General features: G+C 36.1%; 4 protein-coding genes across 7 annotated transcripts; 1 reads left to right on the plus strand and 3 right to left on the minus strand.

Moving 5' to 3' along the window:
* Nucleotides 1-3,997: 3,997 nt before the first annotated feature.
* LOC139856845 (uncharacterized) lies at nucleotides 3,998-11,003 on the plus strand. 4 transcript variants are annotated; one of them, XM_071845560.1, is made up of 5 exons: nucleotides 3,998-4,582; nucleotides 5,946-6,317; nucleotides 6,391-7,447; nucleotides 7,532-9,918; nucleotides 10,315-11,003. In XM_071845560.1, the coding sequence occupies exons 1-4, from the start codon at nucleotides 4,451-4,453 to the stop codon at nucleotides 9,892-9,894; spliced, it is 3,924 nt and encodes a 1,307-aa protein (XP_071701661.1). In that variant the 5' UTR covers nucleotides 3,998-4,450; the 3' UTR covers nucleotides 9,895-9,918; nucleotides 10,315-11,003. The 4 variants fall into 4 exon arrangements, with proteins under 4 accessions (XP_071701661.1, XP_071701657.1, XP_071701658.1 ...); XM_071845556.1 differs by having other exon boundaries at nucleotides 6,391-9,918; XM_071845557.1 differs by having other exon boundaries at nucleotides 6,391-9,918; nucleotides 10,375-11,003.
* A 1,454-nt stretch (nucleotides 11,004-12,457) lies between these two features.
* On the minus strand, nucleotides 12,458-14,980 carry LOC139858256 (uncharacterized). The gene has a single exon (XM_071847124.1). It carries the CDS (start codon nucleotides 14,641-14,643, stop codon nucleotides 14,092-14,094), a length of 552 nt encoding a protein of 183 aa, XP_071703225.1. The 5' UTR covers nucleotides 14,644-14,980; the 3' UTR covers nucleotides 12,458-14,091.
* A 1,439-nt stretch (nucleotides 14,981-16,419) lies between these two features.
* LOC139857623 (WAT1-related protein At3g28050-like) lies at nucleotides 16,420-19,740 on the minus strand. The gene is made up of 8 exons (XM_071846438.1): nucleotides 19,519-19,740; nucleotides 18,765-18,978; nucleotides 18,593-18,655; nucleotides 18,190-18,306; nucleotides 17,495-17,729; nucleotides 17,258-17,416; nucleotides 16,958-17,109; nucleotides 16,420-16,775 (listed from the first exon to the last, which is right to left on the minus strand). The coding sequence occupies exons 2-8, from the start codon at nucleotides 18,962-18,964 to the stop codon at nucleotides 16,640-16,642; spliced, it is 1,062 nt and encodes a 353-aa protein (XP_071702539.1). The 5' UTR covers nucleotides 18,965-18,978; nucleotides 19,519-19,740; the 3' UTR covers nucleotides 16,420-16,639.
* A 1,091-nt stretch (nucleotides 19,741-20,831) lies between these two features.
* LOC139857622 (WAT1-related protein At3g28050-like) lies at nucleotides 20,832-25,389 on the minus strand. The gene is made up of 9 exons (XM_071846437.1): nucleotides 25,307-25,389; nucleotides 24,171-24,384; nucleotides 23,999-24,061; nucleotides 23,545-23,661; nucleotides 22,334-22,568; nucleotides 22,075-22,233; nucleotides 21,728-21,879; nucleotides 21,381-21,539; nucleotides 20,832-20,954 (listed from the first exon to the last, which is right to left on the minus strand). Exons 2-8 carry the CDS (start codon nucleotides 24,368-24,370, stop codon nucleotides 21,401-21,403), a joined length of 1,065 nt encoding a protein of 354 aa, XP_071702538.1. The 5' UTR covers nucleotides 24,371-24,384; nucleotides 25,307-25,389; the 3' UTR covers nucleotides 20,832-20,954; nucleotides 21,381-21,400.
* Between the last annotated feature and the right edge of the window lie 822 nt (nucleotides 25,390-26,211).

Here is a 26,211-nt window from a genome sequence, read left to right on the forward strand (position 1 = left end):
TGGTGGAATTCTCGTACAATAATAGTTATCATACTAGTATCGGGATGCCACCTTACGAGATGCTTTATGGGCGGAGGTGTCGAACTCCGATTTGTTGGGGTGAAGTGGGTCAAAGAGAAATCGGGAGTACCGATTTGGTTTTAGAAACGAATAGCAAGATTGATATGATTCGGACTCATTTGAAAAAGGCCCAAGATAGACAAAAATGTTATGCCGATAAGCGTAGACGACAAATTGAGTTCCAAGAAGGTGACATGGTGATGCTTAAAGTTTCGCCATGGAAAGGTGTTATTCGGTTTCGAAAACAGGGAAAGTTAGCTCCTCGATTTATTGGTCCTTTTAAAATTTTAGCTCGTGTTGGTGAAGTCGCGTATCGTTTGGAATTACCCGAAGAGCTTGCGGAGATCCATAATACATTTCATGTTTCCCATCTCCGTAAGTGTCTTGCGGATGATTCTTTTTGGGTGCCATTAGATGAGATCGAGCTAAACAATAAGTTAGAGTATATTGAGGAGCCGATTGCTATACTCGATGAGAAGGTCAAAAGATTGAGAAATAAAGAGGTGAGAACTTTTAAAGTTCAATGGCGTCGTAGTAAAGGTTCCGAGTTTACTTGGGAGCCCGAAGAGTTTGTGTTGGTTTATCTTCCCTCTTGTCATGCGGCTTGGATCGCGAGGACGCGCTCCGATTCAAGTGGGGGAGAGTTGTAAGACCCGAGTAATAATTGTACAGTGGTGTATATAGAGTACATGGAGTGTGGGTGACGTTGTGTATTTAAACGGAGGTCAGAAGCTGAACTGGGCAAGGTGCGCTCAGCGCACACCTAAGGGTGCTCGCAGCGCACTATTACTGTAGCTGGGTTCTGCTTATTTTAATCAGATATTTTGATGGGCTTTTTGGTAATTTCACTTGTGGACGAGTTTGAGGCCAGTTGGTCAGATCTTGGGGTGTCATTCACTCCATTTCCAACAACCTTATCCTATCCACTTCAATTTTAGAGAGAGAGTGAGATTCTTGTGTGAGAAAGCTCAAGCAAAGGAAGAAGGAGCTAGTTTTGAGTCTTAGCTCGAGTTATAAAGTTGTTCATCTCTTCTCTAGCTACGTTTTAGTTGTAGTGGTATGTTCTAACTTGGATTTCCTTACTTTGATTTATGTATGGGTTAGGGTTTGGGTAAATGAAGAACATAAAACCCATATTTGATCATTTTGGGTGTTCTTGGGTAAGATTGAGTCATGATGACTCAAGAATGACTAACCTAGGATTTCAAAATGATGAGTGAGTTTATGAGTCATAATTGGTTAGTTAATTACTAGCACACCTAGTTATTAATGTAAATGGGTGTCATTGGGTTAGTGGATAACCCGAAATGGGTGTGTTGGTTTTAAAATGGTCAAGTGTGTAATAATTGACCTAGTTGGGAAAGATGGTTATGAAATACCCTAATTGTGTAATAGTTAGTGTTGTTGGACCTTAATCACTAGCTTTTAAGTGATTAATGATGGTCTTGACCCTTAAGGGGCGGTTTTGGTGAAAATGGGGCATTTAATGCATTTAAGTCACTAAATGCACATGAGTGAAGTGTTGGTATTTAGTCTAACAAGTTTGTTTGTTGATCGAGTACTTATTGCATTAGGTACTTGGCTTTGAAGCTTGCGGAAGGATAAAACCATCACCAAATCTTTAAGGTGAGTGGAATAATTATGCGTACATGTATATGGCGTGTTTATTTGTGAATGTTATGGTATGAACCACGTGCCGGTAGTGCCATAACATGTATGTGACGAGTATTATGATGTGAACCAAGTGCCGGTAGCACTATAAAATTTGGATGTGAACCACGTGCCGGTAGCATCAAGTGTGAACCACGTGCCGGTAGCACTATAAAATGAGGCGTGAACCACGTGCCGGTAGCGCCAAAGTGTGAACCACGAGCCGGTAGCACTATAAAAGAGTGAGACTCAAATGCGTATGGTGTGAACCACATGCAGGTAGCACCATAGCGTTATGGTTAACCATATTATGTTGATGGATATTGTTTAGCATGCTATATATATATTGTGTTGTGTATATGCTAATGTGATGTTGTGATGGTGTACGAGTTGTTAGCATTATGAGTAAGACGACATGCTATTTGAGTATTATTCTCGTATGAGGTATTTGGTGGGTGCGAATGCAAATAGATGGGTTATATATGTGCATGTATAATTGTTGCACTCACTAAGCTTTGCTTACCCTCTCGTTGTTTATCTTTTTATAGGCTCCGGCGGAGACAAGGGTAAGGGCATTCGTATGGATTAGAGATCCCGCTTTGTTTGTAGGGGACGCTTTTGGATGTTATAGCATTTGGAGTTTGACCGAGATTTGGGTGGTTTAACCCCCAAACACCATGCTCATAGTGTCGTTTGTAATTTAAACTCTTATGGTTGAACTTGTATGTTTTGAACGAAACTCGTAAAACGGCCGATGTGGGCCCCGTCTTGTAAAACTCATTTTATGATTGAATCGTATGAGTTTTTCATATTAGAACATGTTGTGAAAAGCGTTTCGTCTAAAAATGTCGGGAAGTGGGAGATCTTTATTTGAAATTGGACAAAACCGGACAGAAGCTGTTGGGGCTTGTGCGCGCCGCGCACTCTCCTGTTGTAAAAAAAAAAAAAAAAAAAAAAAAAAATTTGTTTCGCGTAATCGGTTGGTTATTGGTTTGGGTCGTTACAAGTATCTATAAATATCTTATAAGTTTTCACTCTATGCTGTTTTATTCAATCTTCTTTGTTTAAAGTAAGCATTATCTCTTTACATTTTGTTTGGTGTTAAACGTTACGAAGTATTCGCATAGTGGTACCTTAACAGTGATGATTATGTAAGATTTTTCGATTTAAATGTTCTTTTTGGCATATATAGGATTAGATTAGATGCTACTGAACTAACGTGATGGGAGAAAAATAACCAAAAGATACGACATACATATGATATTGATTGAACTAATAGAGGTCTTATTTGGTTCAGTTCAACTATCAACTACAATACTAGTTTCAGAACATACTAACAAATGCCTTGTGCCAAACACTAATAGGAAAACTACGCTTACTCTTTTACCAAAGTAATCAATATTAGTTGCATATATAAGCCTTTTTAACAAATTAAATATATCAATCAATTAAATAAATATAAATAATTACTATTAAGAAATTTAGTTTTTTTTAACAGCAGTTTGGAATCGGGGGACTACGCCACTCGTGCATTCATCTCCCGCAGTTGCATAATCCGCCTCTAACTGCTATCCAGGAGGAAAATCGGCTCAATCCAAGGGCATGGCCAGTAAAACCCTCCCTCTAACACTGCCCCCGCAACGCGATGTGCGGAAGACATCATTTGGGTGGAATTCAAGGATTAAAGGGCAACTTTGTGTGCAGTGGTGCACCACACGGGAATCGAACTTCTGACACTAGCATGTTTGAGTGGATCCGATGATCACTTGCACTAACACACTAATTACTATAAGCCTATCAAACTTTCTGACTCAACTAAAATCAACCCATTGAAATAACAGTATAACGTCGAACCTATTGAAGTGGTTTAATAAACTAACCAAATACAATAACACGCTACAACATAGAATATCATTTACCAAAATGAACCTCCGAACTTACTCCAGCACCCGTCGCCATATGCAGCCAAACAACCACATATTTCTAAAGGTGTAAGCACTTGAAACACTCATTAATCGCAACATTCAATAGCCAAAAGAAAAATTCAAAAATGACTCAAAACCGCTACACATGCAGAATCAATCATATATTGTCGAATGAAATGAAATAATTTTCCCGTTCATTGAGTAACTATCGTGCTAGTGTTTATGCATACATGTTTATTATTTAATAATTATAATTATTTAATTATTTATATATATATTTTTATTTTTATTTTTATTTATTACTAGTATTTATTATGGTCAACAGTTTCCCCTCCTGACGCCGTTAAGCGGAGCATCACTATCTTTCTCGATTATCTTTTTTTTTCCTTTTCTTGCTCGCACATCCAATTATCTCTCCCGTTAATCTCCGCCGGTTCATAAATCCGGCCAACAAATTAACCGGTTCACTAATACACTTTCACACAACACCTAGATCTGTAAACTTATCCAATTCTCACCACACTAAATCATTTCCTACCAAAAACCCTAATCCATATCCACACCTCTACACCACGCATCAATCGTTTCATTCTACAAATCATCATTTCATAGTCAGATTGCTGATCTAAAGGTGTTCCGTCTCTTAATTTAATACACGATCGATCAATTCAACAACCTAGGGTTTGCGATTGAAACTAAACAAGGGGATCGGAAAATTGACGGAAGTAATTGATGGTTTTAGTTGCGCGGTACGAAGAAAAAGATTTGATTAATAAGAAAATTGATTTTGATGATGGAATTGGGAGGAAGTTATTATGTATGGGCGGTTGGAAGGTGAGCTGTGGTTCAACCGGTGGCACATGTGGCCGGTCCCATCTTCTTCCACGCCGTCTGTAGCTGCTCCCCAAAATTCATTCATTTCCATTGATACTAACTCTTTCTCCAAAGTATATATAATTTTATCACTGGTGTGTATATATATATGTACGTATCTGCAATTGTATGTGTATCTGTAAATTTCAGTTGATTAAAGTATCTATTTGAATGCAAGTTTGCAGCTTTTAGGCCCAACTAGGCTTAATTATGTGCATCAATATGGATTCCGTAATAATACCTATTGATTAATAATTACTGACTGAAGTTCACTGCCTTGGTCAATAGATAGCATGAAGTTTGTGTTTGGACTGGCAGTTTTCATTGAATCATATATAGTTTCCTGAATCATTTCATGCTGTAGCTAAGGACTTGTTGGCGGTCACTTATTGATTTCTTGTTGTGGTGGTGTTTTTATTACCAAGTTTACCAAGTTCAAAAAATGTACAAGGATTTTAAGTCTCACACACACACATATAATATAACAATGAGAGCTTTTAAATTACAAGGATTCTCACACGTGATTTTCACGTGAGTAGATTAATCACATATGAATGTTGGTGGATTAAGATTGATTCTTAATAGCTTTAGAAAGCTTCTAATTTACCCTTATAATAAAATATATAAGTTCTTGTTCACATGTGCACATGTGTCCGTGAACATTTCATATAATTTACAATTCAAGTTGTAATTTGTGGTTTTTAACTTTTGATTGTCAATGATATGAGCATGAAATAGCATTAATATGTACTTCGTAATTTGTCACATTTATATTTAAATGCATAAAACCATGTAATTTATATACGGAGTATCTTTTTGTGGATCAAGGGAGAACAACTTTTTGGAGAAAACTCCTCTTTATTTGTTCGAGTATATGGTGTGGTGTCTATTATTCTCCTAGTTTTCTCCCAGTGGTTGGGGCCTTGAGTTCCTTGTAAGAGGTCTAAAGTTCGAATCCTGTCTAGGACGAATATTTAGTGGTGGCCAGGGATGGGTTGGAAACAGTCATGGAGTGATCATGCTAGGTTGCGTACATCAGAGAATTGTATCTGATTACTCTCCCCCCCGGGTAGACCGAATAGGGAAAACCTTCTACCTTTTTTCTTCTCCCAAAACTTATTCTCTTTGGATCCTCACTCTATATATATGAACTCAAATTACATTTCCTAGTTGATCCATGGAGCATCCTTCTAGCCATGTATGCCTAAACTTAAGTGTATATATATTTGAAAGTTGTACTGCTGGTTACAAGCTATATAAATGCAACAATACCCAATCCTGCCAAAAAGCTATACATGTTTTGTTAATATGTTGTTTTTTTTTCTTTTTTTCTTTTGGTGCTTGTAAGTTATTCCGGTTTATATTTTTTATTTTTTTATTTTTTGTAGCTGATTTGACAGTAAGTTTCTCTGGTTTAACTTGGTTCATATCTTGCAGGATGGTCGCAAGATTAATGTTGGTGACTGTGCTCTGTTTAAACCACTAAACAGTTCTCTTCCTTTTGTTGGTAAAATTCGTAAATTAATCGTAGAAAAAGAAAGTAGTCCAAGTCTGAGTGTGAATTGGTTGTATCGGCCTGCAGACGTAAAGCTTAAAGAAGGTGCTTTGCTAGAAGCAGCACCTAACGAGATCTTCTATTCGTTTCACGAGGATGAGATACCTGCTGCATCGTTACTCCATCCGTGTAAAGTCACATTCTTTCGTAAAGGTTTTGAACTTCCTTCAGGGACATTCTCATTTGTCTGCAGACGAGTGTATGATATCGAGGGCGAGTGTTTATGGTGGTTAACTGATAGAGACTATATTAACGTGAGTATGGTACTTCATTTTGTTTTTTCATGTCACCTTTTTCTTTTGAAAACTATCTTAATTAGATATTTAGTCTTATTTGGCACAGGAACGACAAGAAGAAGTAAACCAGCTATTAGATAAGACACATATAGATATGTATGGAGCATCTCTTACTGGAGGTCGCTCTCCAAAACCCGTGAATGGTCCAAATGGGACAGCACAACTGAAACATAGTTCAGATAATTTACAGAATAGTTCCTCCTCTATTACATCAAATGCAAAGAGTAAAAAGAGAGAGCATGGTATTTACAATTTAGACTCTGTTAAGCGTGAATGTTTATCTAAAGTAGAAGATGCTGATTCTGGTCAACATAGACCAGAAAACACTATAAAGACTGAGATTGCCAGAATTACTGACAAAGCAGGGTTGATAGATACAGGAGGGGTTGAAAAATTGATACAGCTCATGCGACCTGACAACGCTGAGAAGAAACTCGACCTGGCTTCCCGAACAATGCTTGTGGATGTAATATCGATTACTGACAGGTTTGACTGTTTAGGTACGTTCGTTCAGCTAAAGGGCTTGTCAGTTTTAGATGAATGGCTTCAAGAGATCCATAAGGGGAAGATCGGTAATGGTAATGGTATATCTAAAGGAAATGATAAATCTGTTGAGGATTTTCTTTTCTCTTTACTTCGTGCCCTTGAAAAGTTGCCTGTAAATCTTCATGCTTTACAGACATGTAACGTTGGGAAGTCTGTTAATCATTTGCGTAGCCATAAAAATTCTGAAATTCAGAACAAAGCAAGAAGTTTAGTTAGCACATGGAAGAGACGTGTAGAAGCTGAAATGAATATTATTGAAACGAAGTCTGGTACAAGCCGAGGAGGTTCTTGGTCAAACAAGTCAACGACTGAAGTTTCTCCTCTGGGTAGTAGACGTGCTGTCAGTAACTCTGATGTAGGTCCCACACTGAAATCCCAACAATTAAAGCATAATAACTCCAGTGAAGCTGTCACCAAGTCACCAACGTCTCCTGTCTCCACAAAACTGTCTCCATCATCAGCAACTAAAGAAGGAAGGAGTTGCAGCTCCAGTCAGTCGCCAAATAACAGTCAATCTTTTTCTAGTGAGCATGTGAAGACCGGTACGTCTAGTGTATGTAAAATATATAATAGTTCATCTCACAGTAAGAATTCAAGTAATGGTTTCCATGCATCTACTAACACAGGAGCTCAGAAGGAAGTTGGAAAAAGTGGTTCTACTAGGCAAACGTCTGAGAGAACATCCGATGTATCCCATTTGGATAATGGAAATAGCCCGAGACTTATTGTGAGGTTGCCAAACAGTGTCCGAAGTCCCACACGAAACGTAAATGTGGAATCTTTTGAAGACTCGTCTACTATATCTGGTAAGGGTTATCTTCCAGTACCACCCGAGAAGCCAACTCATGTGAAAAGTGAATCCTTGCAAGCAAATAGTGTACCAAAAGATGGATTGGTTAGCCATAATGAACAACCTGTTAACAATGATGGTCATGAAGAGAGAACGAATGAAGCATCCTTTGGTAGTGGTTCATCATCAGGCGTTATTCCTGAACCAGGGAAGCTTTACGAGGCTTCTTATAGCTCTATAAATGCATTGGTAGAAAGCTGTGTTAAATTTTCTGAAGCTAGTGTGTCACCACCCGTGGTTGATGATGTCGGAATGAATCTTCTTGCTAGCGTGGCGGCTGGGGAAATGTCTAGATCTGATGAAGATGATGTCAGTGTGGCAAATGGTCAATCCGTTGACTCATTGTCAACGAAAGGTGAATCCCAGCAGCCGGTTTCGCGAGTAGGGACCCGCGTTTCTGGTGACAGTAGCTGTGAGTTGAAAACTGATGAGGACAATACACTGTCGAATTTGCCAACTGCAGACAATGATAATGTTATGGCACTTGAGGTAGAGCCTTCTTGTTTGATGGAAGACACGAGTTGTTGTAAAGAGACCAAAAACATTGTGGTTCAGTCAGATGCAGATGGTATAAGGGCAAAGGTGGAGACACATAATAATGACGATTCAGCTTCTTGGTCATCTTCTGACATGCGTCAGGATGAGAAGAGATTGGTGCTCAAACGCTCAAGCAGCAACAACTTGGCTACAAATTCTCACTGTAATGCTGATATTGCTCCAAAGTCTGAAGACGCTAACAATAATGAACATTTCGAGGTGAATATAGAAAAATACGACAAAGCCCCTGCTTCTGCAACTCAAGAACTAAGATCAACTAAAAAGTCTACAGATATGGCAGATGTCAATGGTGTAGAAATGGCAGTAAAGTTAGACTTTGATTTGAATGATGAAGTTCTTCCTAGTGATGATGGTATTCAAGGAGAGGTCGATAGGTCTTCTATTCCCTCTCCAAGCCCCTTTTCGTCTTCTAATTCACCTGTTACAGAGAATCGGTCTACTTTAATAACTGTAGCTGCTGCTGCCAAAGGACCATTTTACCCTTCAGAAAATCTCTTGAGAGGCAAGGCGGAGCTTGGTTGGAAGGGATCTGCTGCCACCAGTGCATTTCGTCCTGCAGAACCACGGAAACCAGATTTTCCAGTTCCTGATAACCGTACCAGTAAACCGGCTCGTCCTCTTCTAGACTTTGACCTAAATGTTGGAGTTGATGATGATTCTAGCCAAAACGTTACCCCATCAACATGTCTTGACCCTGTGAACCGCCCGTTTAGCGGTGGTAGACTGGATCTTGATCTAAATGCATGTGAAGATAGTGCTGATGTCAGCGGTAGACCTTCTATGTCACTTTTATCTGGAAGGCCAAATTCTTCTAGGGACTTCGACCTGAACAATGGACCTGGTGCAGAAGATGTAGGTGGTGAATCAGTATCAGTATCCTTCTCGAAAAATAGTAGACAGTTCATGTCTAGTGGTCCTAATGTCAGAATGAATAATAATAATATGGATATTGGGAACTTTTCAACTTGGTTTTCACCAAATAATACTTACCCAGCAATTACAATTCCGTCAGTTCTACCTGGTAGAGGGGAACAGAGTTACACGTCACAAAGAATTTTGACTCCAGTGACTGCCAGTACATCACATAATCCTGCGGTTGCATTCCAGCCTACTGTACCGTTTCAACATTCCGCGTTCCCATTCGAGACCAATTTTCCAATGCCTTCTGTTTCAAATGTGTATTCTTCGGTTTCAACTGGTTATGTGGATACTTCATCATCTGGCAGGCCTGTTTGTTTCTCTACTATACCCCCACAGCCGCAGCTGGTGGGACCTAACGGTGTGGTGTCAATGCCTTATAGGCCCTACTTTATGAGTCTTCCTGGTGGTTCTAACCTTGGAGCGGATGGTAGAAAGTGGGCTAGTAACGGTTTAGATCTAAATGCAGGTCTCGGCGGTGGTGGTGGCACAGATGATAAGTTGTCTTCCGTATCGAGACAGATTCCTCTTGTTGGGTCTCAAGCCATGGCTGATGAGCAGCTAAAGATGCTTCAACAAATGGCCGCAGGTTCAAAGAGGAAAGATCCTGATAGCGGGTGGGATGGAGATAGGCTTAGTTACAAACATCCGTCATGGCAATAGGGAACGGTGGTCTTGTGATGCCTGGTGAGTCTTCTTTTTTAATCACATTATTGTTGATGCACTGTAAACTAGAAGTGGCAATGTCGACTCGTTTACTTATGATTGGGTCGATGCAGGTTGTATTGACCATCTCTAATCCATAAAAACTTTTTAATCATGTAATGTAGAACATGATCGTATATTTAATTTGATCATATTTAATACACAAGTTATTTGTTATAAACTAAAAGTCATGGACAAAGTGTTTCATTTCAACCTGACCTCTCTCGTGCCAAATATAACCTGTTTGACCCGAGTCTAGTAGACCTGTTACACAACAGACCGACATGCACTTTTGTCAGCGTTTTGCTTTTCTTATGCTTAGTGAGATGTATTCAAATTCTTGAGTCTTTGTTCATAGACTAACTATGACTTCTGCAGGTAATCCGTCGGGGACCTCTCTCAGTGGATAACTCACTGATCTGCATGTTGCGTGTGCAGGTTTCCCGAAAAAGTGCCACCGTCTTGTTTAGACACCTTTATGCTTGCGTTGCAGCGTTGCTTTGTTGCTTGAAATGGTTTGAACGGAGTGGCCCGTGTCGATGTATTCCATGTTACAAAGCATTTGCCCCCACCCGTAACACAACCAATGAGTTGGTCAACAGATATATGTAGAGTACCAGTTCTTCTGGGTTTAGTTTGTAAAATTTTTATTCCCTTTTCTGTTGTTTCATGTAAAGTCATATTCACCAAGAGTTGGCCAAATCCCTGCCCCAGGTATGAACGTTTTAGCATCGGCAGTCCTATTGAACCTGGCTTTGCTTTGGGTACATCCTCACATAGTCACATTGTTGTTGTTGTTGTTTGCTTGGGTATACGCCTATACTTACAAAGCATCAACAGATAATTACGATTAGGGGGTTCATTTATAATGGTCGGACCTAAATGGAAGGAATTTTTAATAGCTAGATAAGGGTTAGTGAATCTAATGATCTGATGCTTTATTTTTTTGTGTGGCATGCCTTCTCAGGTTCAAACGTAAATTTGTTTGATCTGATTGACTGATTGTTGTGGACTTGTGGCCTTATATATTCGTATCTTATATGATTTGTATCATAGTATTTCTCACAGTTGTCAGTATGCATGGTATCTGAAAAGTTTCGTTAAGCCAAGCCGCCAATGTGCTTTATCGTCGTTTGATTCAGTTATGATCACTTCGAACTTTTTGCTAATGTAACTAAAATATCTACCAACACCCAACTGTTTACCTCGTGTTTTTCAATTTGCAACTTCCAATCATTGTTTCTCATTATTCAATTCATTTCTTAAACCATTTATTAGGAAGTTTTGGATCAATCAACTTGAAGTAGTTGCATCAAAGTTTCCAACTCGAGTTGTGGAGTTCTACCGTGTCCAAGATATGCCCACACACTAGCAAAATCTCCAAACAAACATCCTCCTGAGTTGGCCATTTCCGATTTGGGATCTTTGATTTTTAGGTGGAGTGAACGGTTTGGGGAAAATGATGCAACCTTGGAGCAGTGAACGATCTGGGGTTTTTTAACCCTAGCTTTGGGATGAATGGCTAATAAATACATTTGGATATCCATGTCATTCCACGAATACAGTAACAAGTAAATACACATCAGAAAAAAATACAAAAAAGCCAATGTAAAATTTTACTTTGCTTTTATTAACCTGAAGAGTATCTAACTTTTTTTTTTTTTCTTTCTTTCAAAACTAACTAATTGACTACTCGCTAGCTATGAAGGAGAATATCTTTGTAGTTTTATGGAATCGAACCCTTAACCTCCAGTCTTAACCTCCGGTTAGGGTATTACCATATCACCACCACTCACATGGTTATGTAAATTTTTACTTGGATTGCAACATTTTAGGCAAATTAATTTATTAAAAATTTCTAATGACAACCTTAAGGCTTTGTTTCCAAGTTTAATTTTAGAGAGAAGAGAAATGAAGTGAAAAGAAAGTTTAAAGATTTGGTGTTTCTGAGTTTTAGTTTGGAGAGAAAGGGAAGGAATTGAAGAGATTATTCAGTGTAATTTTCCTTCAAAGTGTTTCTTCTCAAATTGGAAGGATTTACTTCATTCCCTTTCATTTCACTTCTCTTCTTTCCAAAAAAATCTCTGGAACAGAGCTAAGGGTTGTCTTTAAGAAATTAGAACATGGTTAATTTATTTGTACACTAAAATTAACCACCCATCTCATGAAAACTTATAATTTATTATACGCAGTTAGTTAAAGTGATATTCACTTAACTAAAAAGATCTTTTCTTTTACCTTAAGTTTCTTAGTCTTTTTTCCTATTAAATCGCACTTGGTTTTCAGATAAACAAAGGTGATTTAGTTAAAAGCTAAAAATCCTAAAGAATTTGCTGCAAAAACACTATGGTGTTAAAACGCACCCACAATTCTCTATTTCCTTGTTTGTTTTTCAGTAAGCAAATCTTATCATGTCTTATGTATGCAATGCGAGTGACGCTATTTATTTATTTTTTTATTATTTTTTTTTTTTTTCAAAAAGAAATTTTGATTCAACCAACAAAACAATATCAGTGTCATTTGTGACTGCATCGGATTACAACATTCGACCAGAAGCCAGGAGAATACGACATCAAAGACTCGAGGTTACAACATGATTTGTATCACGACATCTAACAATACACTAATAATATTGATGATTCACTTGTTGTGGAGTCGGCAACACGCGCTTCACATCTCATGAAGAATCGCCACTAGCAGGAGCCGTTAGCTAGTGAACCCAATTAATCTTCCTTTTCTTGTACTGTTGTGGGTGACGTTTTTACTGTAGATTGTTTTTTAGGACAAAAGATAAGATAATGTCTTATTCAATCTGTGAACTCACAAACTCGAAAATATGCTTCTAGGTGTTGCAGACGGAAATAAGTTATTTTACAGACATAAAAACAAACGACATAAAAACAAACAGTCTTCATTATTCAATATATAGACTTAGGTCACATCTTCTAGATATAAACAAGTCGTCTTCATTATTCAGCATGCATACACACCTTTAGATCACATAGATATAAAAATAAACAATCTTCATTATTAAGTGTATATACCTTTAGGTCACATCTTCTAGATATAAAAACAAACCGTTTTCATTATTAAGCATACAGACATTTAGGTCACATCTTCTATATAGACATGGTCCGCAGATTTAAAAAAAAAAAAAAAAAAAACTTAAAAACAAACATCACCAATACGCAAGTATTGTAAAAACTTATACCAACAATTCTACATGACATTCTGCTCCAAAACGACAACATATCTATTGACAATTTTTCATGATCTATATAATAGACTTATTATCCAAAAACACCGGAAGTGCAGAGTTGGTATCAAAAGTAACGGAGAGTTAGTATCTAAAGTAACGGGTCAAATTAAATCTGTAAGATAATGAAGTCAACACAAACCAGGTCAAGTTGAGCCGAAACGCTTATCACAATCTTTCAAGTCATTCAAATATTAAACCAACACTACTTTTCCCCCTAGACTCATTCATTATAAGTTGCTTTTCTCCTTATTCCTAATTTTCTGATTTTAATAATAACCTACTCAACCGATTATTAAGTAACTGTGTTGAAATTAGATCTTGCATATTCGATTTGCAGGAGGAAGTCACAATCAAGGTTTACCTGGACATAGATGAAAAATTCCGAACATAACATTCCCCCAACGTTGTAAATCTCGGTATGACTAGGCGAATTCTCGTCCTTTGTTCAGAATACTTGGTAACTGTAAATGACATTATCATAAACAGGTCCAACTCAAGTACTTTTAACGTTCACATTTACAAACCCGACTACAAATGGGCAAAAGAATAACTACAGATGTTTTTTTTTTGTTTTTTTTTTTATTTTTTCTATTCTGAATAACGATCTTAGCGAAAGTAAATGATCAATTTACCATTTCATAATGCAATAACCTAATCAAAATGTTATCTCGAGCTTAAGATATCCTAACACACATAAAGAGTTCAGCAGAACAATTATTAACAAGTCAGCTAAAAGCAACTGTCATAAAGATAAACTTATATCAGGTTATTATCATATTATACGGAAACAAATAACCAATGCTATTCTACAACAAGTTTTTTACAACATCAAATTCAAAAAGAATAATGAACATCAAAAAAACATGATCACAAAGAAACATACTGTAACTCAAACCTCAAGATTCAACGCACCCACCAAGCACAAAAGAAAAGAGTTCACGAACAGGCGAGTACTCAACCAATCCAATATCCATCGCATACCCCATTACCGGTAACTTTAAGTCTCTCAAAACTGTAAACGCTTCGGCCATTCGATTCTTCGGTACTTCCTCAGCAACAGGACAATATGGAATCCACGAATCTGGACGATATTCTTCGGGAATGTCGATACCTTCTCTTTTCATTGCATCACACAATTGAATATGAAATTGAAGTAAAGGTAAAGTAGGAGTTGGAGCAAGAAACAACACATTGTTATCATTTGCAAGGCTTCGAATTGAACCAAAAGATAAAGGTAAAGGATCTTGCTTTAAGGCAAAACTTTTGACAATATTCTCAAGCTTAGATGGATCGATAAACGGACTCGAAAACAGAGTTATATGAGGTCTGGATTCAATTTCTATAAGATGAGTACTAATTTGCCTTCTAGCCACTACATTCCATGCTTTTAAAACTTGGTTTTCAAGAGCTGGATCAAAGTAAAGCTCAATTGAATATCCTTCAGACATTTCGCCTTAAATCTCAAGATTCCCAAATTATAAAACAAGGGTTTCAAATTCGAACTCTGATTAACGAAAATTAGCCCTAACAAACAATCAATAAGACAATTGATTATAACAAGAAGAGCACAGCACAACTTACTTCTTGGAATTAACTTGAGATCCTCAAGGGTTACAAACGTAAATCCAAAAGATTGAAACTTTGAACACAAAATTTACAATTGAAACATACCCAGTTAAGATTTGAGATGTTTGAGTAAAATTGAATTAATGGTAAGTGAAAAAAATGTGATTTTGATAGGGGTTTTAATTGAATGGAATCACAAAAATTGAAGGGGCGAAAATATTGGGGGTTTGGCGTTGATTTTTGGTGGAACAATTGATGCAAGTCACTTGAGAGTATGAACTATGGAGGTTATAAGTAAGTTACATAAATGGTCCCTAGAATACTGACAAGCTTGTACTATCGATTCCTCTGTACTATATAATCCATAAATGGCCCTTATATAATGTTTGGGATAACAATATCAACCCTACTACTACTACAAACTGTCGTTAAAAAAAGTAATGTGCAAATTACATGACTTTATTCCTACATGTATTGAAGAATAAAGTAATAAAATTAGGAATATTAACCAAGGGGAGATGATTCTCACACACAACTTTTTAATCCATGTACACTTTTGTCTCATAAAATCACAGTTATGTCCTAGAAAGTTGAACTTATATTATTATTATAAGTATAATTAAGAGTAAAATAGGTAATTAAGTGTATATGGATCAAAAAGTGGTGTGCTAGGATCACATCCATTAACGAAAATGTCCAAAATTTTAAAGCTTTATAAAGATTTCCCACCCCCACCCAAAAAAAAAAAGATTACAAACTTGTGCACATTGTGCATGGCTGGTGACCGAGAACTTTCAGATCGCGATCTTAATTTCTCGATCACGATCAACCTTCACCAGATAAGCAAGTCGCATATCACTATGCGATTGTTCCAGGAACAAGACTAATCCCACTGTGAGAAGAGGTGTAAATTCCTGACAAGAATGGGCTCGAGCCCCATCCATATTTGCAAGGAGCTTTTGCATAGCAGGTTCTGACTATTAAGGCAACGGGTACCATTCGCTCTTAAGCTGACACCTTGTAAAGTTAGACACACAATAAAAGTCCCATAATTATCATGCATACTATAGATGTGAGGAATGAGGACATATAATTACATTTTCATAGAACTAAACCTAAGATTAACATAATAATTTGACAAAACTAAATCTTTACATTTGACAATTGCATTCTGCCCAATTAAGTGTATATGGATCAAAAAGTGGTGTGCGAGGATCACCTCCATTAACGAAAATGTCCAAAATTTTAAAGCTTTATAAAGATTTCCCACCCCCACCCAAAAAAAAAAGATTACAAACTTGTGCACATTGTGCATGGCTGGTGACCGAGAACTTTCAGATCGCGATCTTAATTTCTCGATCACGATCAACCTTCACCAGATAAGCAAGTCGCATATCACTATGCGATTGTCCCAGGAACAAGACTAATCCCACTATGAGAAGAGGTGTAAATTCATGACACGAATGGGCTCGAGCCCCATCCATATTTGCAAGGAGCTTTTGCATATCGCGCTTAAGCTGACACCTTGTAAAGTTAGACACACAATAAAAGTCCCATAATTATCGTGCATACTATAGATGTGAGGAATGAGGACATATAATTACATTTTCATAGAACTAACCCTAAGATCAACATAATAATTTGACAAAACTAAATCTTTACATTTGACAATTGCATTCTGCCCAAAGAAATCAATCTTATTGTTTACAAATTTGATTAATATAAGGCTTTTTAAACTTTCAGTTACATAACACAATGATGTTGATCTAAGGATTTATTCATAGAACTTCAAGATTTCTGAAACAGCTTACTTATATTTGAATAGCAGAATACCAAGAAGCAACTGAGAAGGTAGTTGACCAATTATCAACTAATTATTCATTTTTGTAGGAGAGGGGTATTTTCTGTTGACGATTCGAGTCTTGAAACATCATTTATTGCCAAATTACGTTCTTTCGCTTGTCCCCATAAAACCATATAAACTCCTAGAGCAATTATTACTGCTCCAATCACACTGTAAAACAATAAAGATCAAATGTTGGTCATCTTTAAATTCTATGTTAGCATCAAGAAGGGTTAAATGGTTACGTCCGATGAATAATCAAAAGCACAAACTAACTTGACTCAATGTATTCTTGGAAAGTTATAATCTTGTGAACTTTACTCAATAATGATGGAAGTTATTGATACTTTTACCTGCCCAAATGAAGAACATCACCAAGAAACATGAGCCCCATGATTACAGCAATCACCATTGAGATAGGTTTGAACATGGAGACAAAAACCGGGCCCTTTTTGCGTAGACACCATGTTATAACAGTGCTACGGATTGCAGCACCAAATAGTGCCTAAAATGAAGCTGAATATCAGTTAACTGAAAATATGGAAACCAAACTAAATACAACATTATTTTATTCATAAAATAACTTCAATTTAAGCCATCCTAAATCATACACTACTAACTATAATAAAAAACCCTTTACGTATGTTGCTTACTGCAAAAACAACAGATATCCACTCAGTGCGAGTTTCCAGGATCCAAACATCGAGATTTCGTTCATAAATGAGAGTAAAAATTGCACACTGAAGTGTCCCAAAGAAGCAAAACAAGAAAACCACAGTAATTTCATCTGGATACTCCTTTACTGTTGCTGCCTACATGAGTTTAAAAAAAAAAAAAAATATCCAGGGTTACTAAGAAGGGACTCCTATTAAAACAAGATTTATTTTTACCTGAAAAACATTCCATGAGGAAGAGCAAATGCAGGTAATTGCAATAAGTAAAGCACCAAGCACCCAATTCGATTCTGTAGCCAAAAGTAGATTTTTGTGTGAAACGTGACCAACAATCAACTTGATTAAAGCTGGACCTTGATAAAAAGTCATCACAAATGCTCCTGTTATGGCCACGACGGTGCCTAACGCTTTTGCTTGGCTTGTTGATTTACTTATATCAAACTTCTCGATCCTAAACATGATTCATCGCACAATTATAAGAACACCAACATACATTATAAGTAATTGTTATAAGTAGTTCAAAATGCGTTTATGATTGATAAAACTTCCTAAATCTTTTTTGTTTAAATTACATTATTGATTATTTGTAGTAATATATTTCTATAAGATCAAATTAATAGACGGATGAGGTTTTCCCTGTTCAGGTTACGCAAAGAAAGCGATTATTTTATTTAATTGTAGTAATTACCCTAGCCACCCAAAGATGTGCTCCTAAATTACCTTTACTCCATCAATCATTTATAAACATTTTTTTTTTATAAACAACGGTTCGGATCAGTCAAATCCAACTAGACCTGACCCGTACAAAAAAATACCCATTTGACCTCAACCCACTTCACGCGTTTTCCAATCATCCTGCTCATCCCCATTTGTGACATGTGGTGAAATGCGAAAGAATCCATATAACGTACCTAAAGATGATAGCAAGCAAGAACGTAAAAGCTGGAATCAAGTTGCCCAACGCAGCCGCTAGAGTTGGCGAGCTATAGTTAATACCAGCATACGCACATACTTGTAGAAGACAAATCCTGCAGAGATACTATGTGAATATAAACTTGCAGATTCAACATTTTCAACCAGGGTTTGCACTACCATAACAAAAAAAAAAAAAAAAAAAGGTCCACAATTCAATACAATTTACTTATACTTTGAACAAATTTAGACCCATTCGACCCATTTTCCTTTAGCAATTTTTCGTTCCCACAATTCAATTCAACTAGATATAAAACATAACCCTAATTGACTCATTCATCAATAAATGGGTTGAAATTGTCATCTATATTATCCATGACAAAACATAATGCAGTTACTTACCCCAAAAGGCCAAGTCCAAAGAGTTTAGAAAGGACTGATAACGTGAGAGGGGGTCGATTATTTCTGCAAGAATCGAAAATAACAAAGTTAAGACGTTGATCACACTATTTTAACATGCATTAGTGAATAAAAAATATTTTTTTAATGTCAACGATGTAAATAAACCACAAACCTGCAACTGTGGATGATGAAATTGGGAAGAAGAAGAATGGTACCAAGGGCATTATAGTAAACAACATACACAAGACTAGTTAATCCATCGTTCATGGCCGCTTTCCCTAACGTAATCATCCCGACTTCACCACATTCTACCATCACCATAGCCGCAAAAGGCAACGCCTTTTCCAAAAATGACTTCAACCCCCCTCCCATTTCTCTACCTTAAACTGTTAACATGATCAAAGCAACTGTAAATAATGATGTTTTTTTGAGACATTAAATTCCTGAGAATCTACATAAGGGTTGACCATATAATGTTTCATATTTGGGAGGGTTGACCATATAATGCATACCTCTTACCTATGCATTAAAATCTACATAAGGGTTGACCATATAATGTTAAACCATATGGTGAAAATATTGTTGTATATTGTAGTTTAATGGTGGATTACTGGAAAAAGGGTTGGTAATACACACATGAAAAGCTAAATGTCACATTAAATGGAATTGAATTAATACTATAAAATGCATATCTTAATCTATATCGAGTGTGGTAATAATTTCATTTCAACTACAATTAAAAAGATCCAACAAGATCTTTAATTGAATATGTTAATAATTCCATACTGCAATCTGGGAACCAAATCCCAAATCAAATTTTCAAGTTCCAATTTTTATCACATAAACAGAAGCAATCACAATTTAATCATCAGATATGCTGCAAATGCTAGTTAAATTATACAAACAGGGAGTTAATAAAGAAGAACCTGCACAAGAATCCAGTATCTGGGGAGCAATTTCAAATGTTTCAAGTGGCTATTTTTGAAATAACTAAAGTTTGATGGATTTAAGGTATATACTTATTATAACCTTAAACTTGAAATTTTTTTGGACCAAAAGTAGAGATATTTTGTTGACATAATCAAAAATTTTGCAAACGGTGGAGTGAGCTACTTAGTTGTACTGAGCACGAATGTGATTGCCCAATTGTCCATTGGCAGCAAAAGAGTTTGAGATTGTACACCTTTTTTTGTATTTAAAGTAACCCTGAACTTTTATATAATTTCAATTTATACCCCCTAACAACCAACTTAAAACCTTGTCACATACTCCGTACTGAGTAATTGATATGGATGGATTAGACAGCTTATAACCTTATCATATACGGAGTAGTGATTAATATTGATATGGATGGATTAGAAAGTATTGTCAATTATTCACACAATACTAACCAGTTTTTCGTTGCAATAGGTCTCAGGTTCGAATCATTTCTATGACGAATATTTTGAGGTGACCAGAGAAGGGCTGAAAACAACTAGGGAGTAATCATGCTAGGTTGCGTACATCATAGTATAAGGTCGGATTACTCGCTCTATCGGTTAACCTGAACATGAAAAAACCTTCTACCTTTTACCTTTTTTTCTAACCAGTTTTATATTCGGACGTTTGTTATTGATTAGACAGTATATGTCGATTATAAAATATAATATTCACAAAATACTAACTAGTTTTATATCCGGACGTATGTTTTGCGTCCCGATTTGATAGATGCCAAAACAAATATCATCACATTTTCCTACAATTCCTCCTATGATTAACATAATTTTACAAAAGGTGATGATACTTACACTAGTTTTATTCACACATAAGTTATGTGTGAATAAAACTAGTGTAAGTATCATCACCTTTTGTAAACATAAGTTAATCATAGGAGGAATTGTAGGAAAATGTGATGATATTTGTTTTGGCATCTATCAAATCGGGACGCAAAACATACCATACAAAAAAAGTTTGAAGTGTTATATGATTGTGACATAACTAAACATGTTTGAAGTGTTTGCTATACAACACCATACAAAAAAAGTTTAGTTGTGTATGAATAAAAAGTGATCGTGTACGAATCACTTACAAAACTACACTTTACATTTCACAGTTGCATTCTGCCCAAATAAATCAATCTTATTGTTTACAAATTCGACTGCTAATAAACATGTAGTTCCAATAACAACAATCAAACCACACAATAATAAGAACAACAGAAACCGGCCGAAATAATATGCAATATTATTGATAAAGTGTTGAGGGTTACAATTAGGTTTCCACGTCTTTCTTAATCACAATACAAAATATTGGCTAACATCAACTTCTAAATGACTAGGGAGGAGGTATTTATAGCAGGGCCGTCCCGTTAAAAATATGAGCCCTGTTCAGCAAATACAAATTAGGCATTTTGTATCATAAATTTTTTCATATTTATAATAATAAGCTCTATAAAACTAATAGTATCATGACTACTACCATCTTTCAAAATAGCGGTTGCAAAATAACGGTTCAAAATAGCGGTTGCAAAAAACTTAATATCAAACAATTAATGGACTTGCGGTGGATAACTAAATATAATATATGTTGAGTTTTTCTTGGGCCCCTTCGGATTATGAGCCCTGTTCTATGGCACACTTAGAACATGCTCAAATCTGCCCCTGATTTATAGCCCGGTCATACCTAAAGGGTGAAGACCACTCGTGGTCAAGTTTCAGTCCTACAAAAGATTTTTAAATTTTTTCCACTACACGATGATGTTGATTGATGGATTTATCTATAGAACTTCAAGATTTCTGAAGCAGCTTACTTATTTTTGAATACCATTATTCATTGTTGTAGTAGGAGAGGGGTATTTTCTGTTGAAGATTCGAGTCTTGAAACATTGTTTATTGCCAAATTACGTTCTTTGGCTTGTCCCCATAAAACCGTATAAACTCCTGGAGCAATTATTACTGCTCCAATCACACTGTAAGACAATAAAGATCAAATGTTGTCAACGTTCAATTCAACCTTAGCATCAAGAAGGTGTTATATGATTGAATCTGATTCTGATGAATAATAAAATGAACAAACTAACCTAACTGGATGTAATCTTGGAAAGTTATAATCTTGTGAACTTTAATCAATAATGATAGAAGTTAATGATACTTTTACCTGCCCAAATGAAGAACATCACCAAGAAAAATGATCCCCATGATTACTGCAATCACCATTGATATGGGTTTGAACATCGAGACAAAAACCGGGCCCCTTTTTCGTAAGCACCATGTTATAACACTGCTACGGATTGCAGTACCAAATAGTGCCTACAGTGAAGCAGAATATCATTTAACTAAAAATATGGAAACCAAACCAAACTAAACACAACTTATTTTATTCATAATTTAATCCTAAATCATATACTAACTATCTATAAGCATGCTAATGTATTAATAGATTAAAGTTGCAACATTTATATTGAAAATGCACTATTAAACACCCTTTACGTATGTTTTGCTTACTGAAAAAACAATAGATATCCACTCTGTACGAGTTTGCAGAATCCAAACATCGACATGTCGTTCATAAATTAAGGTAAAAATTGCACACTGAAGTGTCCCAAAGCAGCAAAACAAGAAAACAACAGTAATTTCATCTGGATACTCCTTTACTGTTGCTGTCTACATGAGTTGAAAAAAATGTAACCATCCAGGGTAACTAACTAAGGGAGTCCTATAATAAAAAATGGGAATTAAATTATTTGTTTTAATTTTATTTGACCTGAAAAACATTCCATAAGGAAGAGGAAATGCAGGCAATTCCAATAAGTAAACCACCAAGCACCCAATTTGATTCTGTTGCCAAAAGTAGATTTTTGTGCGAAACATGATCAATAAATAACTTGACTAAAGCTGGACCTTGATAAAACGTCATCACACATGCTCCCGAAATGGCCACAAAGGTGCCTAACGCTTTCGCTTGGCTTGTCGATTTTCTTATATCAAATTTTTCGATCCTAAAACATGAATCATTACACAATTATAAGAACACCACCATTTATATTATATTAAACTTCAAGATAGCCCATTCGTTGGGGCCTGAGTTCCTCTTCTCATGTTCAAACCTTAACGGAACCATATTATGGGGTGACTAGAGAATAAAGGTCGGAAACGATCACAGAATGCCAGATAAAACTTCGTAAAGGTTTTTTTTAAGTTAAATTATTAAATTATTTGTACTAAATTTTTTTTTTATGTGATAACCTTTGAAAACGGAGAAGTTTTTCCGTAATCAAGTTACCGGGGGGAGACTAAGTATTTTTTACTCAGATGTAGTTCGGGACTGATGTAGTTCGGGACTACACTGTTAATCCCGTAACCTCTTATGGTTTTTTCCCTAACCACACCCCAAAATGTGCTCCCAAATCACCTTTAATTCACCAGTCATCTGTAAACATATATTTTGAAACAGACAGTTCGGATCATTGCAATCCAACTTGACCTGACCCGTATGTAAAAATTATTCATTTGACCTTAACCCACTCGATTCGTTATCCAACCATCTGTTATAGTGTGAAGAATTTTATCAAAAAGGAGCAGAATTTTCGAAGCAGCAACAAGATCGCAAAATGCGATAATGAGCTCGCGAAACGTGAGGCTCATCTGGCAAACGGGAGGTGAGATTGGAACGCAAGAAAGTGGTCAGGGTGAGAAGTCTGGAAATGTTCGTGTTTGGCTGCTATGGTTCGCGTTTGGTTCTGGTGCTCGCAGAGCGCGAGGCTTTGCGTGGGCAGGAAGCTGATCGATTTTATTGACTCATTTTCATTCTTCTATACATGGTAACCCTAATGTAACCTGTTACCCTATGCACGAAAATTAATACTCCGTAAGAAATTACTCTCCAGTTGGCCGTGGACTAAACCAATCATACTGATTTGATATAACCACGTAATATCTTGTGACCTGTGGTGAAATGTGAAAGAATCTATGTACCTAAAGATGATAGCAAGCAGGAACGTAAAAGCTGGAATCAAGTTGCCCAACGCAGCCGCTAGAGTTGGCGAGCTATAGTTGACACCAGCATACCCAAATATCTGCAGAAAACAAATCCTGCACAATTCAAATACTATACTATATCAATATAAACCTGCAGATTAAACATTTTCAACCAGGGTATGCACTACCACAAAAAAAAAAAAAAAAAAAAAAAAAGGTCCACGATATTATAATAACCAAAAATTCGAAGATACAAATGGATAATGGAGGAGATTTAGCATGACAAATTAGAATTACAAATTTTTACTCCATTATTTCGGTCGACATGTAACTTATTAAGTAAAAATGATTCAGAAGGTTTCATACTTTTACCTATACTTTGAACATATTTAGACCCATTTTCCTTTAGCAATTATATGTTACCACAATTCAATCAGATGCAGTTGCTTACCCCAAAAGGCCAAGGACAAAGAGTTTAGAAAGGACTGATAAAGTAAGAGGGGGTCGATTATTTCTGCAAGAATCGAAAACAACAAAATTAAGACTTTGATCGTACTGTCTAAATACGCATTAGTGAACAAACAAGATTCTTCAATGTCAACAATGATAAATAAATCACAAACCTGTAGCTGTGGATGATGAAATTTGGAAGAAGAAGGATGGTGCCAAGGGCATTATAGTAAACAACATACACGAGACTACTCAGTCCATCGTTCAAGGCCGATTTCGCTAATGTAACCATCCCCACTTCACCAGTTTCTACAATCACCATAGCCGCAAATGGCAACACGTTTTCCACAAATGACTTCATCCCCCCTCCCATTTCTTTACCTTAAACTGTTACATGATCAAAGCAAATGTAAATAATGATGTTTTTTAAAGACACCAAATTCAAAAGTGATTCCTCAAAATTTCACAAATAGGCCTTGTACAATCTTATAAATCAGAGTCAATAAATTAGTTTCTGCAGGACCTAATACGCGACTTGAATCGAACGAAAACAGTATAAAGTGCAGAATCCAATATATTGAGTTTTCCTAACGAATAAAGTTGAATACCAATTGATTAAATCAATGATATGATCATTTAATTCGAATCCTGGAGTTGTTATTCGTCACCTAAGGTTTGGGAATGATTAGAGAAAATAATACGCGGCTAGGGTTGTGTAAAAGTGAGTACCTAACAATGAAACCCGTAACCCATACATATACTGCCCATATATTCATTCGTACAAACGAGTTATACGTCCGCGCGAATGTCTCACTCATTCGTGTGAGGCAATTTCATTTATACGAATGAGATACTCATTCGTGCAAATGAACTAAAACATTAATTTTAACTTAACAAACTTACATTTTGTTTAAATTATGAATAAATTAACATATACGGAGTATAAAACATGCAAGTCAATCAAATCAACATTATTAAAGTCCATTTACATTCAAATATCCAAATGATTAACGAATAAACACAATAAACAAGTAATGAACTAGAGACTTATACGTTTATGCATCAACACTTTCTAAGGTACTAATTGCAATCAGGCATTCCTCGTTACCTATGCATTAGAAATATATACCAAGGGTTTGATTAATCTTAAACCATATGGGAAAAATAATATAGTATTTAATTAACATTAATATATTCAATAAGTGTTGAACATGTCATCACATAAACAGAAGCACGACTAACAATTATCATCAGATATGATGCAAATGCTAGTTAAAATTATACAAACAGAGAGCTAGCAAAGAAGCACCTGCACAAGAATCCAGTATCTTGGTGCGATTTCAAGGGGCTATTTTTGAAATAATTGAAGTTTGAGCGGTTGATCACTGTGATAGTCACATGCAGTGGACAGTGATCATTGTTTTTTTATGGTGTACCATCTATTATCGAGTCTTTTCATATGTACATTCAATAATTCAATTCAGTGAAAACATAACATGTTGAAGATATTTATTAAAGTACAAATTTTTGGATTTATTTTTATACTTAATTTTGCTTGAAAATTCAAGAGAATCTTGGTCCTTGAATCAATACAATCAATGGCTAGAATTAAAAATGCGGGATAACTTTGGCTAGGATTAAAAACGTGGAACAATCACATGAGATTGTCATGACAATCACATGTGACTGTAAGATCTCAAACAAAATTAAGGACAAATGAATATTTCACATGCAAATATATATACCTACATAATTATTTTAAAATATGAATGATGATAATAGTATCGTATAATGTGCGTTTATTTTACCTCATGATTTAAGTATCATTTTACCTTATTTTATCGTTGATCCCTCAACTTTGTACTAAACAACATATGTGACATTTATCTATTTTTTTTTTACTTCGTTGACCCTGAACTATTAAACTATTTTACGATTAACCTTAAAGTTAACAAGGGTTAATTTTATCGCGTTTGTAGTCACATGCACATCACATGAGGGCATTTTTGACAATTGCGGATATGACCCATCAGATTAGTTTTGAACCACTAACCCAACCATCCATCGTTATCATTATCATCCCAACAACTAATCCAATGACGTCATCAACCTCCAATAACTATAACACCACCGGTACATCCGACTATAGATGGGCAAAAGAACCGGATCCAGATCCGATCCGGTGATCCGATCCGGAACCGGATCCAAGCAAAA

The sequence above is a fragment of the Rutidosis leptorrhynchoides genome, chromosome 7, assembly GCF_046630445.1.
Source record: "Rutidosis leptorrhynchoides isolate AG116_Rl617_1_P2 chromosome 7, CSIRO_AGI_Rlap_v1, whole genome shotgun sequence".
NCBI lineage: Eukaryota > Viridiplantae > Streptophyta > Magnoliopsida > Asterales > Asteraceae > Rutidosis > Rutidosis leptorrhynchoides.